At 35.9% G+C, this 16,144-nt stretch overlaps 1 protein-coding gene across 5 annotated transcripts in view; it reads right to left on the bottom strand.

Moving 5' to 3' along the window:
- LOC105711053 (leucyl-cystinyl aminopeptidase-like) overlaps positions 1–16,144 on the bottom strand; it is a 73,931-nt gene that overhangs the window by 13,345 nt on the left and 44,442 nt on the right. For all 5 annotated transcript variants that reach the window (XR_010342618.1, XM_064376185.1, XM_064376188.1 and 2 more), the window contains exons 3-7: positions 10,823–10,961; positions 9,545–9,676; positions 3,475–3,595; positions 2,643–2,797; positions 518–631 (exon numbers count right to left, since the gene is read on the bottom strand). Coding sequence is in view for 4 of the 5 variants with exons in the window: in XM_064376185.1 (XP_064232255.1) it covers positions 518–631; positions 2,643–2,797; positions 3,475–3,595; positions 9,545–9,676; positions 10,823–10,961 (661 nt within the window). In the remaining variant the exon portion in view is untranslated. The remainder of the gene's footprint in view (positions 1–517; positions 632–2,642; positions 2,798–3,474; positions 3,596–9,544; positions 9,677–10,822; positions 10,962–16,144) is intronic.

Below are 16,144 nucleotides of genomic sequence, written 5' to 3'. Positions count from 1 at the left end.
AATGCTATTTCTAATCTTTGGAAAAAGGCATAAAATGTGGTTTGTACCTTAAAAAGGGCAAATTATTTATTTGTAACAACTTATATACCATTATTACAAGAATGTACATTGTGATAGTAAAGAAACAGTAATGCTACAAAATGTTTTAATTTTTTTCTCTTTTTACACACTTTAAATTTTGCAAAAAGGAATTTGCAACTTTATCTAAATTCCTGCAAGCAGAACTACAACTCTTTAGAAGAAAATGTTGCAAAACAGTTTGAAATGTTCATCTTAGTGACAAAAATATGAAATAATCTTATACAAGTTCAGCTTTCAATGAAACACATCGATAAATAGTAGCATAATTTTCACTATCAAATCTCAAAAGGTATAGCTATCAGTAACCAAGGTCAAGCTTGGCATACCTTCCTAGAAACATTTTCATTACTCCAGATGCACAGAAAATACATGAAAATGTGATTTGACTATTTTTCCTCCTAGCATTCATAGTAGGCCAAAGATACTCTGTACTTACACTAGAAAGCTCTTTGAATATTTTTTCCAAAGAGAAATACTCCATGAAAGTGGCAAAACCTTCATTTAGCCATAGATCATTCCACCACCGCATTGTCACCAGATTGCCAAACCACTGAGGGAGAGAAAACAACCCACAGTATATTTATATCCTCAGGAATTTCTTTTAAATAATTGGCTGAAGTGTCATATTAGTCACCCATAACTTGATTATAATATCTTAAAATACACTTATAGTTAAACTGTATTCAAATTAATTTAAAACTTATAAAAGTTGTATAAATTTACTTTAAAAATAAAATAGAAATTTTAACATTTTACCTTAACTGAATGGGAAAACAAGCAAGAAAGGTTATTAGCATATTTATCAATTTAATAAACATGGAATATAGCATGAATATAGGGAAATTAAAACTTTTTTTGGCCAACTCATAAAGTGAGATTTCCTAGATAATGACTTTTTCTACTTTCTAATATCAAGTTAGTAAGATTATTTTCCATTATATCTACTACCATCCATAATAACTAAAAAGTCTCTATATGAGAGATGTTTCTGTAGTCAGAAAGCCTATAACTTTGTTTCTCCTCAGTTGCCCAAATTGAAGACAGTATTTGCATGATTCAAACCAGAATTCAAATAACATTCCTTAAGGATTTCTTAAGGCCAGGAGTTCAAGCCAGCATGGACAACATAGCAAGACTCTGTCTCTACAAAAAAATTAAGCCAGGCATGGTGATGCATGCCTGTGGTCCTAGCTACTTGAGAGGCTGAGGTGGGAGGATCACTTGAGCCCAAGAGTTCAAAGTTGCAGTGAGCTATGATCATGCCACTGCACTCCAGCCTGGGTGACAGCGTAAGATCTTGTTTCTTAAAAAAAGATGGCATATCTATAAACAAATGAAGTCAGAAAGATATTAAATATTTCCTTCTATGAGATAGAAGAAAAGAGGAAGGAAAAAAGTAACAGGAGAGTCCCTTTAAAAAAAATGTATCTAAAAAGTCCTTGAAATAAAAAGTAGTTATAAGATATGTAATTTGGTCAGTGTGGCCTAAGGCTTATCTCAAATCAGCAGCAAAAAGATGAGGTTACTGCATAAAACAAAATACCTCTGAGAATTACAGTAACATATTTCTCTATGATATTATCTTCAAACCTGTTTCAGAGGAAGATGATTTATAAGTCCTAAAGAGGAAATAACAGAGTAATAGTCCCAAATGGTGGCAGGTGGCTTCAGAAATAACAGACATAGAGGAGATCCCCCAAAAGACAACTTACCTATATGACCTATTTTTAAAGCAAATAAGAATGTGCTTCATATGCCAGTTTGTCATGAAGTCTTCACAAGGGCTAGATTCATACATGGTGTTTGAAGTAGGAAATAAGCTGACTAGAATACATCCTATTCCTAACCTGTTGCTGTCATGACATCACCCAAACCATATCCAATTCTAGTTAATCACCTCATCCAGGGCACAACAGACAAGGTATCAGGGAAGAATGGGCGTGCTATGTACCCATATAATCATCTTTCTCTCCATATCACACAAACAGTACCTTTGCCATTTTCTCAGAAACCCCCTCTCCAAAATTAAAAAAATTAACAGAGAACCCCATTCCAGCAAGAGATGAATAAAAAATCCAGCCCTGACAGCTACCATTCGAGTTGTCAGAAGAGTGCAACTTAAAGAAAGGGATTCTTCCCCACAAAGTTATACTGGGCAGTGGCCATTTGTCAGAGGTGAGGCAGCTGTGTATTACTGAGGGGGAAAAAGAAATCTTGAAGAGATAGTGGCTCTACATGGACCAAGTGCTGCCACTTATTAGCTATATGACTTATGGCAGGCCATTTATTTAAACTGAGTCTCAGTTTTTACATCTGTGAAATGTGATTAATACCTACCCTAGAGAAGTTATGAAGAAAGACAGATGTGAAAATCCTTTAACCTGCAAAGTCACACATCAACAACTGATAGCATTTTCATTGGAAAATTGTTTGTGTTTAAAAAGCATTTTTCTATTACTAAAAAAGGCAATACTTAAAAAAAAAAGAGTTGAAGAATTATTAGCATCTAAATGCTAACAATAACTCCAGGTGTGACATGTAACAGCCCTGGTTGCTAATACCTGGTGGGCCACCTCATGAGCAATGATTTTAGTCATCAGTTTTCTATCCGCCACTGAAGAAGTGTTGTTGTCATACAGAAGCATCTCCTCTTGAAGGGTGACCAAACCCCAGTTTTCCATTGCTGCTGCTCTGAAGTCAGGAATAGCCACCAAATCTAGACATAACAGGAAATAAGTGATCAACTTTCCCTCATCTTTTGGCATTTTCTACTCAAAATATTTTATTCAGTGGTTTATCATTGTGAAAGCAATGAATTCTTCTTATGCTTCTAATAAATGGAATCTTCCTTATTCTAAATCTGCATGCTCCCTACCCACATGTCAGCTGAGGAAGACCTGTTCAAACCCTTTTAGAGTCACTGGACCACTGTGTCTTAGTGAGGAAAGAGATGCCTAATTCCTTCACAAATCAATCAGCTTCCCAGAACAAGAAGGACAAAGTTCATGGCCAATACTCTACTGTCTAGGACTAGCTACAGTACTGAAATGCTCTTGCTTTCCTGAGCTCCCATTACTCAGTTTTTAGTATTTGAATCAGGTATTTCTTGGAAGTTACAATTAGTCAAATTGCAGACTAAGTCCTCAGCAAGTTCCTACTTATGCAGCTCTATAAACTTTTTTACAGCCCAAGAAACTTAAGTGTTTGAAGTTCCAAGTTTGGATATATTCATGAAATCTAAATAATCTTAACAAATACAATTTTAAAGCATTAGTAATGTTTTTTTGGTTTTATCTGCAAACAACTTGGGCAGAACTTCCTTTTAAAAAACATTCGCAAAATAAATCTAGGTTCTAATTATAACAAAAATCAGAGACACTATTTGATTCTTACCCAATTTCTTAAGTGGGTACTGAATTTCAAAGTAGTTTTGAAAAAACTCGAGAAGCTTCACAGTTGTTTCGAAGGCATGGTGAACTTGACCAACCTTTTCTGGTACAGCATATATAGAAACCTAAAGGGAAACATTATGCACGATGTAAGGACAGGAACAATTAAAATGGCATGATATTCAAGTAGCACTGTCTAGACTAGCATATCTGAAAATGCTATAGAATTTTATGAGATCTTTCTGGATAGAAACACTTGCTTATAGTTACTTTAGGCTCCACAGAGTTTAGCAACTCCCTTCCATACATATAAAATGTTGAAAAAACTTACTGATTCCCTCCCCCCCGACTTTTTTTAAGCTAGCAACATTCAAAATAACTACTTTAGGTCATCTTATAGCAATTTGTAAGTATTTGCCTGTAACTATATGACACTCTTCTCTTCTTCCATTACCTGTAGTTGCCCTTCCTTACTTATGAGGTATAAAAATTGAGAGTTATTTGAAGGACAAAACTAAATGTTCATCATTTCAGGACCTATCACTGCACCTGGCATCTAGCAGGCACTTAACACTGAGGAGTCACATCTTATGATGAAGTTAGTTCTAAAGTTAAGATGTAAGGCATAAATTGTACATTTGTTGAAATTATCCTGGAAAAAAACAATTAGAGACCAACGTATTCTCTTCCAGTAAGTATGGCACAGCCAGTTTTTCTTCCAGTGCTTGGGATAGCTTACGTTTTTTTTCAGTTGTTGGTGTGTTTTTAGGGATCAGGTTATAAAAATATACATATTATACAGAGAAACACTTGTGATACGAGTTGAACACAGTAACTAAAACCAACTGGGGAACAACAGATTCATGTCTCCCACTGCCCATTCACTCCAGGGTACATGCTAAGAGAGAAAGCAGATGGAATCATACTTACTATTTAAATTGCAATTCTTGCTCACTCTTTTTTTTTTTGGCTAATGAATACATTAAATATATATGATGCGACAAACTATAAACATCTTGTTCAGTAGGTATAAAAAGGTAAGTGTTAAACAGCCATGTTCAAAGCAATGGGTTTTACAAAACAATACTTTTATTTTCTAATTGATTTTGAAAAGCCCTCGATACTCACCTGGGAAAGTAGGATGTAAATTAGACACAGCAGAAAACAAAAACATCAAAATGAATATCTCAACAGGTGGGAAATGAAAACTTGTTGAACAATTCATGATTTGGAAAAAGCACATTGGTAAAGTCTAACTCCAATTTTAGTTTCCCATTAAGTGATGTAAAAACTGTCAACAATTTCTCAAGGCAAACAAAAACATAAAGTGGGGAAAGGACACCCTATTCAATAATCAGCAGAGTAAACAGACAACCCACAAAGTGGGAGAAAATCTTCACAATCTATACATTCGGCAAAGGCTAATATCTAGAATCTAAAAGGAACTCAAACAAATCAGCAAGAAAAAAAACACCCCATCAGAAAGTGGGTTAAGGACATGAATAGACAATTCTCCAAAGAAGATATACAAATAGACAACAAATATATTTAAAAATGCTGAACATCACTAATGATCAGGGAAATGCAAATCAAAACCACAATGCATACCACCTTACTCCTGCAAGAATGGCCATAATAAAAAAATAACAGATGGTAACATAGATGTGGTGAAAAAGGAACACCTTTACGATGCTGGTGGGATTGTAAACTATTACAATCACTATGAAAAACGGTGTGCAGATTCCTTCAAGAACTAAAAGTAGAACCATCATTTGATTAATCAATCCCACTACTGGGTATTTACTCAAAGGAAAAGAAGTCATTATACAGAAAAGATACATCACACACATTTATAGCAACACAATTTGCAACTGCAAAATGGTACCAGCCCAAATGCCGATCAATCAATGAGTGGATAAGGAAATTGTGATACACACACACACACACACACACACACACACACACACACACCATGGAATAGGACTCAGCCATAGAAATGAACGAAATAATGGCAATAGCATCAACCTGGATGGAACTGGAGTCCATTATTCCAAGTGAAGTAACTCAAGTGAAGTAACATTGAATGGTAACAGATTTGTTAAGTTTAACTTATTTGTTTCATGATTTAATAAAAATAAAACCTATTTAACAAAAGCAAAAATAGAACAAAACTTCACACTCTCAAAAAGGACAATAATATGACCTGCAAGATTTATAAAGGCAGAAAATATTAGAAGCTTCAATACTAAATTTTCTGAAAAAACACCAGTCTTCCTCAACAGATAACTGGACACACAGAAAAGCAGAAATTCTACCCCTCTCCCCTATAAAAACAGTTAAGTCTACCCAGAATAACTGATTAGATGGCTTTAGGAGAATGATATAAATTGAGTACAATGTTCCAGGCTTGTGGAAGATAGTTGAGGTAGAAATGTTTTTAGTGGAAATCTGGAACAAAGTCATGTAGTCATGTTTCAGACTAAACATGAATAAATTAAAATTATAACTTCACATGGATGATACTGGTGAAGGTTCTACTTCAATGCTCAATGTCAGATGTGGTGTCCACATCTGAGTAACCATGACTAGATTCTGATTCTACATGTTATGCCTATCTAGAGTAAAAACAAAAGAAGGCAGTGGCAAACAAAAGCAGGCAATGTCTTTCACAACTGGCCTAGAGTTGTCTAGGTAATTCTGGCATTTCTGAAGGCAGGGGGAAATTTATGGAATGAAGAATGAACAGAAATGATGAAATACGTGTTCCTCTTTTTTTAGGCTTTTAACAACAATGCAGTATTTAACATTGAACAGGACATGTATAATAATCCACAGTCAACCTTGAAATTTTTAGTTGGTTAGTAATATTGACTTTAGTAAAGCTCTATTGCCTTATTTCTGAATCTTGTTAAATCAACCTACCCAACAAATATTACAAAATAGAAGCCATCCTAGAGATGTTAGCGTAACAAAAGTCCTTTGTCAGACTCCAAGTTTTAAGTTTCTGGTCACCATACCTAATGTAAATAACAGATGTTAACTTATATGTCATTTGGTATAAGCAGCAGCATATTGTGGTGGACAAAACAATTTTGACTATCACTTACTGATTATGTAATCTTAGCTCAATTACTTAAGTCCTTTGACACACTGCTTCCTCATCAGCAACATGGGGCTAACATCTTCCCTTATTTGATTTATAAATGAAAAAATATTTATAAATGAGTGCTAGAACAGCTGTCAGCACAAAGTATAACTCCATGCATGTTATATTCCTCCCCACCATTTCCTAAAAAGGGAATAAGTTAATAAAACTATTTATTTATATAATGCTAATATTTTCAAAACATTTACTTCTGAATATTAAAAATAAGGTAGATTATATTTACTGACGTGCAAGGATTTTATAATATATTTACATATGGAAAAAGGGAAGTATGTACTCTTTATATAAACATGCATATGTGTATATGTGTGTGTGTATGTGTACATACATAGAGAAAGGATGAGAGTGGTCTACCTAAGGGCCCATAGCTAGTAAACTACCTAGGAGGCATTTCAACTCAATTAAACTCCAGAGTCTATGTTTAACCATGTTGTTTCCTAATACAGGTAAATAAAAAGCAAAAAAAAAAAAAAAAAGTCACCTAAAACTTCTCTCTCAATCTCTTCCTCTTTCCACACACATACACACAAGCATGCACATGCACACACATACGTGAGAATGAAGTATGTATGTAGGCAATGAATAATTCAGCTTGCCTAGATGAAAGAATTCACAATGAGGCAATAAGAAATATAGCTGAATTTGCAGGTGTGTGGTTTAAACCTGTATTATCAGCACTTTGGGAGGCTGAGGCAGGAGGATTGCTTGAGCCCAGGAGTTCAAGCTGGCCTGGGCAACATAGCAAGATGTCTCTACAAAAAAATTTTTAAAAAACCCAAAAAACAAACAAACAAAAAAACCTAGCCAGGTATGGTGGCAGGTGCCTGTAGTCCCAGCCACTTGGGAGAGGATCACTTGAGCCCAGGACTTTGAGGTTACCGGTGAGCTATGATTGCACGTCACACTCCAGCCTGGGTGACAGAATGAGACCTTGTCACTAAAAAATTTTTTAAAAAGATTCCAGCATTTTGGGAGCCCGAGGCGGGTGGATCATTATGTCAGGATTTAGAGGCCAATCTGGCCAACATAGTGAAACCCTGTCTCTACTAAAAATACAAAGTATTAGCCAGGTGTGGTGGTGGGCTCCTATAATCCCAGTTACTCAGAAGGGTGAGGCAGGAGAATCACTTGAACATGGGAGGTGGAGGCTGCAGTGAGTTGAGATCACACCATTGCACTCCAGCCTGGCAACAGTGCAAGACTCTGTCTCCAACAAAGAAAAAAAAAGATCAGTGTGCAGATGGTTGGGAAAAAAATTTAAAAAGAATAATAAATTTTAAACAAGAAAGAAATACAGCTGAATTTATAAGAATGGCCTTGAGTATCAAATGAAGAATCTGAATGTAATCCTACAGGTATTGTGAAGAAAACATAGCAGATGAGAGAAAGAGGGAAGGAGGAAGAGAGAGAGTGAAGAGGAAGAAACACAAGAATTGGGGAACAAAACCAAGACCGCATACATTTTGGGATACATAAAAAGTGCTGGGGGTTTTATATCGATGAGTATGATAAGAACTACAAAAAAGAAGTAATTAAAGTGCTATGAAAGATCAGAGGGGGAATGATTAATTCCAGCTGAGGAAAGAAAGAAATACTTCATGGAGAAGGTAGTATTCAGTTGAGTCTTGAAGCAGCAGCAAACCTGGCTGTTTTAGACTGTGCTTCTTAGGCTTTATTGAGGCTACAAAGGCTAAATCAAAGGCTAAATATGTGATGCAACACCTAAAGTGGAATTAATTGAATTATTTCAGATTTAAGCCAGTCATAATATCCTTCTGAAAGGATTCTGAAAAATGTTTGGTTCAGACTTGACATAAAGTCTTTCAATGCAAAGGTGTGTGAACTGTTATTTAGCACTTATAACTGTAGTCTACACTTACCATTAAACACTTAGTTTACTTTTTGAGTAGCATCATTAAAGGCATACAGGGTTATTGCTGATAAATAGCAAGAGAATCCTTATCTCTGTCCTTATTTCTGAGAGGTATGGGGTAGACATGATAGTCTTTTCTAATAGGAAACATATACCCTTTTGAAGTAGCAAAATGGTAAGATCCAAGTATCCTGTGATTAATCTAAAGCTCTTTAGTCTAGAAAGAGAACCTAAAACTAGCAGGATATTCCCTGATAGAGCTAAAAAATATGAAAACAGAAATTAAGATATTCCGTCATATTTCTATCATAAAGAAAAATTGTTTTTAGTTTAATAAATATAATAGAATGCCCTTTCTCCTTCTACGTTGTATTTGAAAACATTAGCTTTATTAGGTTTCTACTGTGAAATCAAAGTATAAAATCCAATCAAATAATAATTTACAAACAGGTACTAATGACAAAGAAAAACAGGAGAGCCTAATTAAAACAAATAATCAATTATGGCAAAATACAGATAAACCAGACCCTTAAATAAAATAATCTTACTCATTACTCTTGGATGAGGAATCTCAATCAAGATTTGCTTTGATAAAAGGGGAGGTTCATCTAATTTTTACAACCTAGAACTATCAAATATGTAGCCACTAGTCACATGAACACTACTGAACACTTGAAATATGGTTAGTGAGACTGAGGAAGTGAATTTTAAATTGTATTTAATTAATTTAAATCTAAATATTCCCCTAAGGCTAGTGGCTATCACTCAGTTCTAAAAGCTTTAGTATACATATAGTGCCTTACCAAAATACTCTTTAAAAGTAAAATTTTTAAAACTTTAAAAATTATTGATTTTCTGGTATTAAATTAGAAACAGAAATAACAGCTAAGCAAAAAAGTAGCATTTCTGATATAACATGTCAGAGTGTGATCTAAAAGCTTGTTTCCATACAGCAGCCAGTGGGAATCATTAAAGCAAGAGTTCCTCTGAACCTCTCGTGACACAGGCTTTCAGAAAATTGCCACATCAACATACCAGGGTTCCATTTATGTCCTGACTCAGATTCTTCACCTCTCCCACAATGAAAGCAACCAGGTAAGTGCTCATCTTCACACTCTCGAAAAACTCATCCTGAACAAGTCCATCTTCCAGAAGGACTGATGACTTCTACAAGCAAAGGGGAAAAGATGACAGTTCTGTAACTACAGGAATAAATGATAATGACAAACAGAGAAACTGAAAATTCAAATAGGAAATAAGTAATAAAGATGCTAGCATATTACAACCTCTCAGTATGAGTTTCTGCATAGAGCATGGCTCTTAGTCTCAGTCTGTTGTGCCATCCTTCATCACGAGGACATATGGAGCACAGTGAAAATCCTCAAGGAGTTTTTAGTCCCAAAGATGACTAAATAAATGTTAAGTTAAAGATAGTCACAGTGCTTCTGTTTCTCCTGCTGAAACACCTTCAAAGCCAAAATCCTTCCTTATGACCTGGGATTGCTCTACTCTACTGTTACAAATACATCCACAGAAAAAGGAGCTCTAGCTGTGATATCCCTTCAAATGATCTGAAATGGCTTCATGGAGTGTCATGCTGAGGATCCCTAAGAAAGCTTAGTGGGAACAAAGTCAGTAGTAAGTCATTAGAGAAGTGGGCAGCAGAAAAAAAAACGAGGGAATGCAAGCAACCTTACAGAATTTTCCAACCATGAATTAAAGTAGGCATCCATCTCTTTAGAGAAAGATGAAGAGTATGGCTCAGTGTGGAGAGTGGAGCTGGTACAGTGCTGTCTTGTTACAGATCATGCTCTCTACTGCCTATGGGATTGGCTCCATAGCCTGCTGGGTATGACTGCTGCTCCTCTCCCCTAGCCACAGCCCCTCAGGTGTCTAAGACGAAAAAACAAAAACAAAAACAAAAACAAAAAAAAACCCCAAGAACACTTACGATTCAACACTCTCAAATAACACTGTTTAGAATAGCAAATTCATCCTGTCTCAGAAAACATTACTCTAATCTTGTACTAATTCAAAATATTAATATTTGCACAACTTAATACACAGTGCACACTCACATTTCCTATCCACACATTCCAAGTCCAGCAGGTCTTTCTCTTTCCTCAAGTCCTCCTCAAGGTGACTTCCCAACTGATACCAAGATATTTGAATTTTTATTTAAGTATTTTAAGGAAGAATACTAATGCATATGATTTTAATCATTCTCAGCTGTAGTCTGGCAAAGAGGAATTCAAGTGTTCTTAAAGAAAGAGACCCATTCAAAGATTTTACATTCAAGGAACAGAACAGTACCTTAGGCATATTTGATAAAGCAGTGTATTGCTCATCCCTTATGATCCTGATGATAAAAGTGGCTTTAAATCCTGGTTCATCAAAACAAGGAAAAGCATATCTTGCTCCCAGGGGTTCAAACTGAGTTGCTGCAAAGTACCTAAAACAAACACAAATTCAATCCAATAGTTACAGAGCACCTACTCTACAAGGCACCCTGCCAAGTATACTAAGATAAATATGTTACAATCCCAGTCATTAAAAGATCTGCAATAAACTGGGAAAGGCAGAAGTTTACACAATGAAAAGAAACTTACGTCATGCCGTAAATCATGTTCTAACAATGAAAATAAAGCAGTGGGAACAAAGGGAAGGAAATGAATTCTGACTAGATGTTGAAGACAACTGTAGGGAAACTTGTACAAAATCTGAATAGGACCTAACAAGATGAGTATTTAAAAAGGTGAAGAAGGGAAGAAAGTATACTCTGGAAAGAGTGGGTAAACAAGTGTGGCAAGCTAGGTCTCACTAACGCAGGCCTCCAAAACAACTGTTTCAGTACTGGCTGAGTAGTTAAGCTAAATATTAAAATCCACTGCCCTTATAGAAAGGCTGGAATGTAACAAAATCTCACCAAAAGTTTTGCCTGGGCCTTTCCTGGGCCTTAAAGCATGACAAAATAATAAAGGAATTCTTAACAGAAACCATTTAGGATTAAACTAGTTTTATTGGGGGTCTGAAGAAACTCCCCAAACCTCCGTGATTTAGCAAGAGACAAGATTAAGTGTAATCACCGTAGCACCAGAACCCATTTAGATTAAGTAAATTCACTGAGGTTCCAGAGGAAGGTCTTCAAGACTAAGATCTTATAGATTAAAAGAAGGTAATCACTTATGTCTTTAGATAAATGCACACTTACACATAGACATATAGCTTAGAAGGTATATAAGCTCTGGAAAACTTTGTAATTTTGAGTTAGTCTGGCAATAATTTCCAGGCCTTCTCCCTGTAACTGGTTACAGAAATAAAAACTCTCTTCCTCCCCAGTTCATCTGCATCTTATCATTGGGCTGCAAAAAACAGCAGCCTGACCCTCAGTTTGGTCCAGGAACACAAGGCAAGAAAGTAGTGCACGTTCAGAAACTGGGGGTGGCTGTCCAGTGTGGATGGAGATGAAGCCACAAAGGTAGGCTGTAGCTGGCCACTGAGGTCTTAAAAAGGTTTCTGATGGAAGATCATTAAGAAGGGTGGTCATTAATTGCCGCAAATTATCTGTACAGACTCTGGCTTCATGATACTAAACCTCAAATTCACAGCTTGCATTTTCATGAAGACTGAAAAATTACATGTACTATAGTATTCTGGTTTCCTTTACTTTCCTCAGAGATTAAAAAAAATTTCCTCCTCTTTCTTAAGCACAACAGCAACTGTTGAGAATAGGACACATAGAAAAGTCCTCAATTACAGGCTGGCCAGGTGGCTCATGCCTGTAATCCCAGGACTTTGGGAGGCCAAGGCGGGCACATCACTTGAGGTCAGGAGTTTAAGACTAGCCTGGCCAACATGGTGAAACCCCATCTCTACTAAAAATAAAAATTATCCAGGCATGGTGGCACATGCCTGTAATCCCAGCTACTCAGGAGGCAGAGGCAGGAGAATTGCTTGAACCTGAGAGGCAGAGGCTGCAGCGAACTGAGATCGCACCACCGCACTCCAATCTGGGTGACAGAGCAAGATTCTGTCTCAAGAAAAAAAAAGAAAATTCCTCAATTACAGGTTAGTGGAAAAGCATAAAAAGAAACAAGGAGAAATGCAGATTTTTAGTTAACTAAAAGAATAAACCAGATCTGAACTTGGGAGATCATCACAACGTGGCTATAATCAGGGCAAATATGGCCTTGGTGTGCACAGTTCAGGTACAAATCAATATAGCATATATACAACCACCACTTTGGAGGTGGTAGCCTCTCTTATTTAGGGCTTAATTTCCGCTACTAGAAGATAAGAAGAAAATAAAGGGTATGAGATTTGGAGTCAGAAGACCCAGACTCTGTAATTTATTAACCACATGACTTTGAGCAAATCAGTAACCTTCATCTCACACATCTCAATGTCCATATTAGTTAAATTAGGACTGAGATAGAATCCACTGCCGAACAACCAGGGTTTTTGTTAGAATCAAATAAAACTATTTATAATAAAAACTACTTGTATACCATATGGTCCTAAATAGATGTTTATTACAAATGCAAGATAACCCTAACTTATTCCACACTTAAAATTAGTGTACTTTTTTTCTGGTAAGGATGTGTGCCCAAATAAATGTTGCTATTGGGTAAACTGCAAGAAAGGTAGCAATCAACACACATGAAGCAATTTACACATATTATGTTTCTAACATTTCATTTCTTCACCACCCCCCCAACATTCTTATCTAGTTAACGGAAGATTTTGGAGGAGAAGGGACCAGAAAATAAAGTTTGATGATATCCCTACTATTCACACAAGAAAGAGTCACCACTTTCAGATAAAAACTAGATCATAACATGCTAAGGCAAATAAAACCTTAAACTGTTGTTAAAAGAGATCCAATCGTAACTATCTCACATAAAAATCCTTTTGAGAAGCCTGCTGCTTGATAATACTTATAGTCTGTTCTATCTATGCTGAATAACTTGAAGCTTATTCTTTCACTGGAGAGTATATTTCCTTTCAGAAATACTAGTTACAGTTTCAGCACTTTCTCAAGTAGTGTTCAAGACAATTATGAATTAACTGGGGGCAAGAGAATTTCAAGCACTGGAGATAACAATGTACAAAGCAAAAGAGGTATGAACTAGAGAGGGAGTGCACCACAGTGGTGAAGAATGTGGCTTCTGTAGTTACAATGACCTTGGGTTTGAGTTCTCCCTCTGCTATCCGCTTGCCATGAGATGCTGAATGAGTTACTTTATGTGCCTCTGCTTCCTTAGCTGTAAAATGAATATAATGTTAACATCTATCTCTCAGTGAGTTAGATAGAATAAAAGGCTAAACATATAAGAGGCTTGGAACAGTTTCCAGTCCTTCAGTTCCCGGTGAATATTGGCTACTATTATGATTAGAAAGTTCAACATAGAGGTGAAAACTGTGAGAAAGAAAAAATAAGGGCCAGATCAAAAAAGGTTTTGAATTAAAGCCTGTTAGAAATGAGGAACTGCTGAACCACATCCCTATGCTGAATTTACTAGTTATTAGTATCAGTTTGTTATCTAGGACTTTAAGCCTATCATCAACAACTTCTAGATTTAACTCCAAGGTTACTGACTGTCTCTATCTCTTAGATCACATAGATAAAGGTAAAGTTCCCTTACAACAGTGTCTATGCAAGGTGTTCGACATTTACATACAATGGTTTTCCAATCAACAAGAAATATATCCCTTAATTACTTTATCTAACAGTATAAATATATCTTCTAATCATACATCAGAGAAGAAAAGTGTATAAAAGCTTCTTTAACAGAACTAAGCAAAATTAAAAGAGAGAAAGACAAAAAAAATTGCTTTGAATTAGTTTTCAGATATCTTGAAAGGTATAAATAATCTAAATGTTTACCTGGAATCAAAATATACTATCAGGTGGAGCACTCATTTTACTAAAACTCACATTTTGTTTTGAATACCAGAGTTTCACAAACTAATTTATTCTAATAAGTTGTAAAATACTTTTTATAATACTCTATTTCTTAATTTTAAAGAAACAAATTCCATTTTTTCTGACATTTTCCACAACTCAATCCAGCCCATAGCAAGAGCAACAAGTGGCCACACCAAAAATCACCTTACTCTGCTACATTTATTCCTCCCATTAAATAGATAACAGGTACAAGGATTCCAGGGTTAGTAATCTAATGGGAAGAGATGGCTAGGGTGCTTGCCCTAAAGGTCTGTTTGCATACGCAGAACACTCTTTTTATGTATATCCTTTTTTTTTTTTTTTTTTTGGAGACGGAGTTTCGCTCATTACCCAGGCTGGAGTGCAATGGCGCGATCTCGGCTCACCGCAACCTCGGCCTGCTGGGTTCAGGCAATTCTCCTGCCTCAGCCTCCTAAGTAGCTGGGATTACAGGCACGCGCCACCATGTCCAGCTAATTTTTTTTGTATTTTTAGTAGAGACGCGGTTTCACCGTGTTGACCAGGATGGTCTCGATCTCTTGACCTCGTGATCCACCCACCTCAGCCTCCCAAAGTGCTGGGATTACAGGCGTGAGCCACCGCTCCCAGCTTTTTATGTATAGCTCACATTTCCTGGGGATAACAGGCATTACAGAAGGAGAACTAAAGCCAAGAACTTTCAAGTTTCTATTGCAATTATAAATTTGTGTTCAATGCCAGCTCTCGTGCAAGAATTGATATGCAGAGCTAGTATGCCATTTATCTTAAAATTATTACATGAAGGAAAAATAAAATAAAATGTATCTGAATAGAATTATGGATCTTGCTTTGTCTCTTTCTCCATTTAAGAAGGATCAAAAAGTTTCCTTAAGATAGATGTAGAATATTCATTTCTATTTCTCTTAATATGTTAACATATATTAGCCAAATGGTCAGCATCAGTAATTCACATACTGTTTTACAGAGTAATATGAGAGAACACTCCAATTGCATAAAGCAGACATAGTGAGGACTTTGTGCACAAGGCAATTGATATTATTGCTACTTAAGAATAACTTGCACACTGTGTGAACTCCATCTTCCCGGAAATTCAAACTACATGCTATGAATGCTAAAATTAAAGTACTAAATATACAGTCCAAATAGAGAGCTGAATAATTTTATATTTGGTCTCACCTTTTTTTTTCCTGAACCTAATTAAGTCTCTCCTAGACCTTAAAAAAATTTCCACCAGAAATCCAAAATAGACAGGTATTAAAAAATAAAACAGTAAAAATTAAGGGTATTAAAAATAATATATGTAAGCACACCACACTTCACACTTCTTCATGACCTTTTTCTCTATTTCACTATATACCTCCTAAAAGTTCTGCACATTAGGAAAATATGTCTTATAGAATAACTCATACTCCTCTTTACTCTGCTTCCCAACAAACTTCATGAGGTGACAGAACACTAGATTCATCTTAAAAATATGAAAAGCTCAAGAAAGTTTTTTGGATATAATCTTTATCCATCCCTTTCCACCAGCACACCCCTATCTCCACCCCACCATGATACATGCTCAAGGCTTTGACTAAGAGAGATAGTATATTCTTCTAAATCACCTTCTGCTATTTTGTATATAACTTCCCAAATTAAAAAAAAAAATCACAATTTGTGACTGTGGCGTGGGCAAAGAGATTCAT

The sequence above is a fragment of the Aotus nancymaae genome, unplaced genomic scaffold (assembly GCF_030222135.1).
Source record: "Aotus nancymaae isolate 86718 unplaced genomic scaffold, 86718_ANA_hifiasm-v0.15.2.pri h1tg000014l, whole genome shotgun sequence".
NCBI lineage: Eukaryota > Metazoa > Chordata > Mammalia > Primates > Aotidae > Aotus > Aotus nancymaae.
Note: the sequence above shows the minus strand (reverse complement) of the source record. Positions and strands in the feature narration are given on the sequence as shown.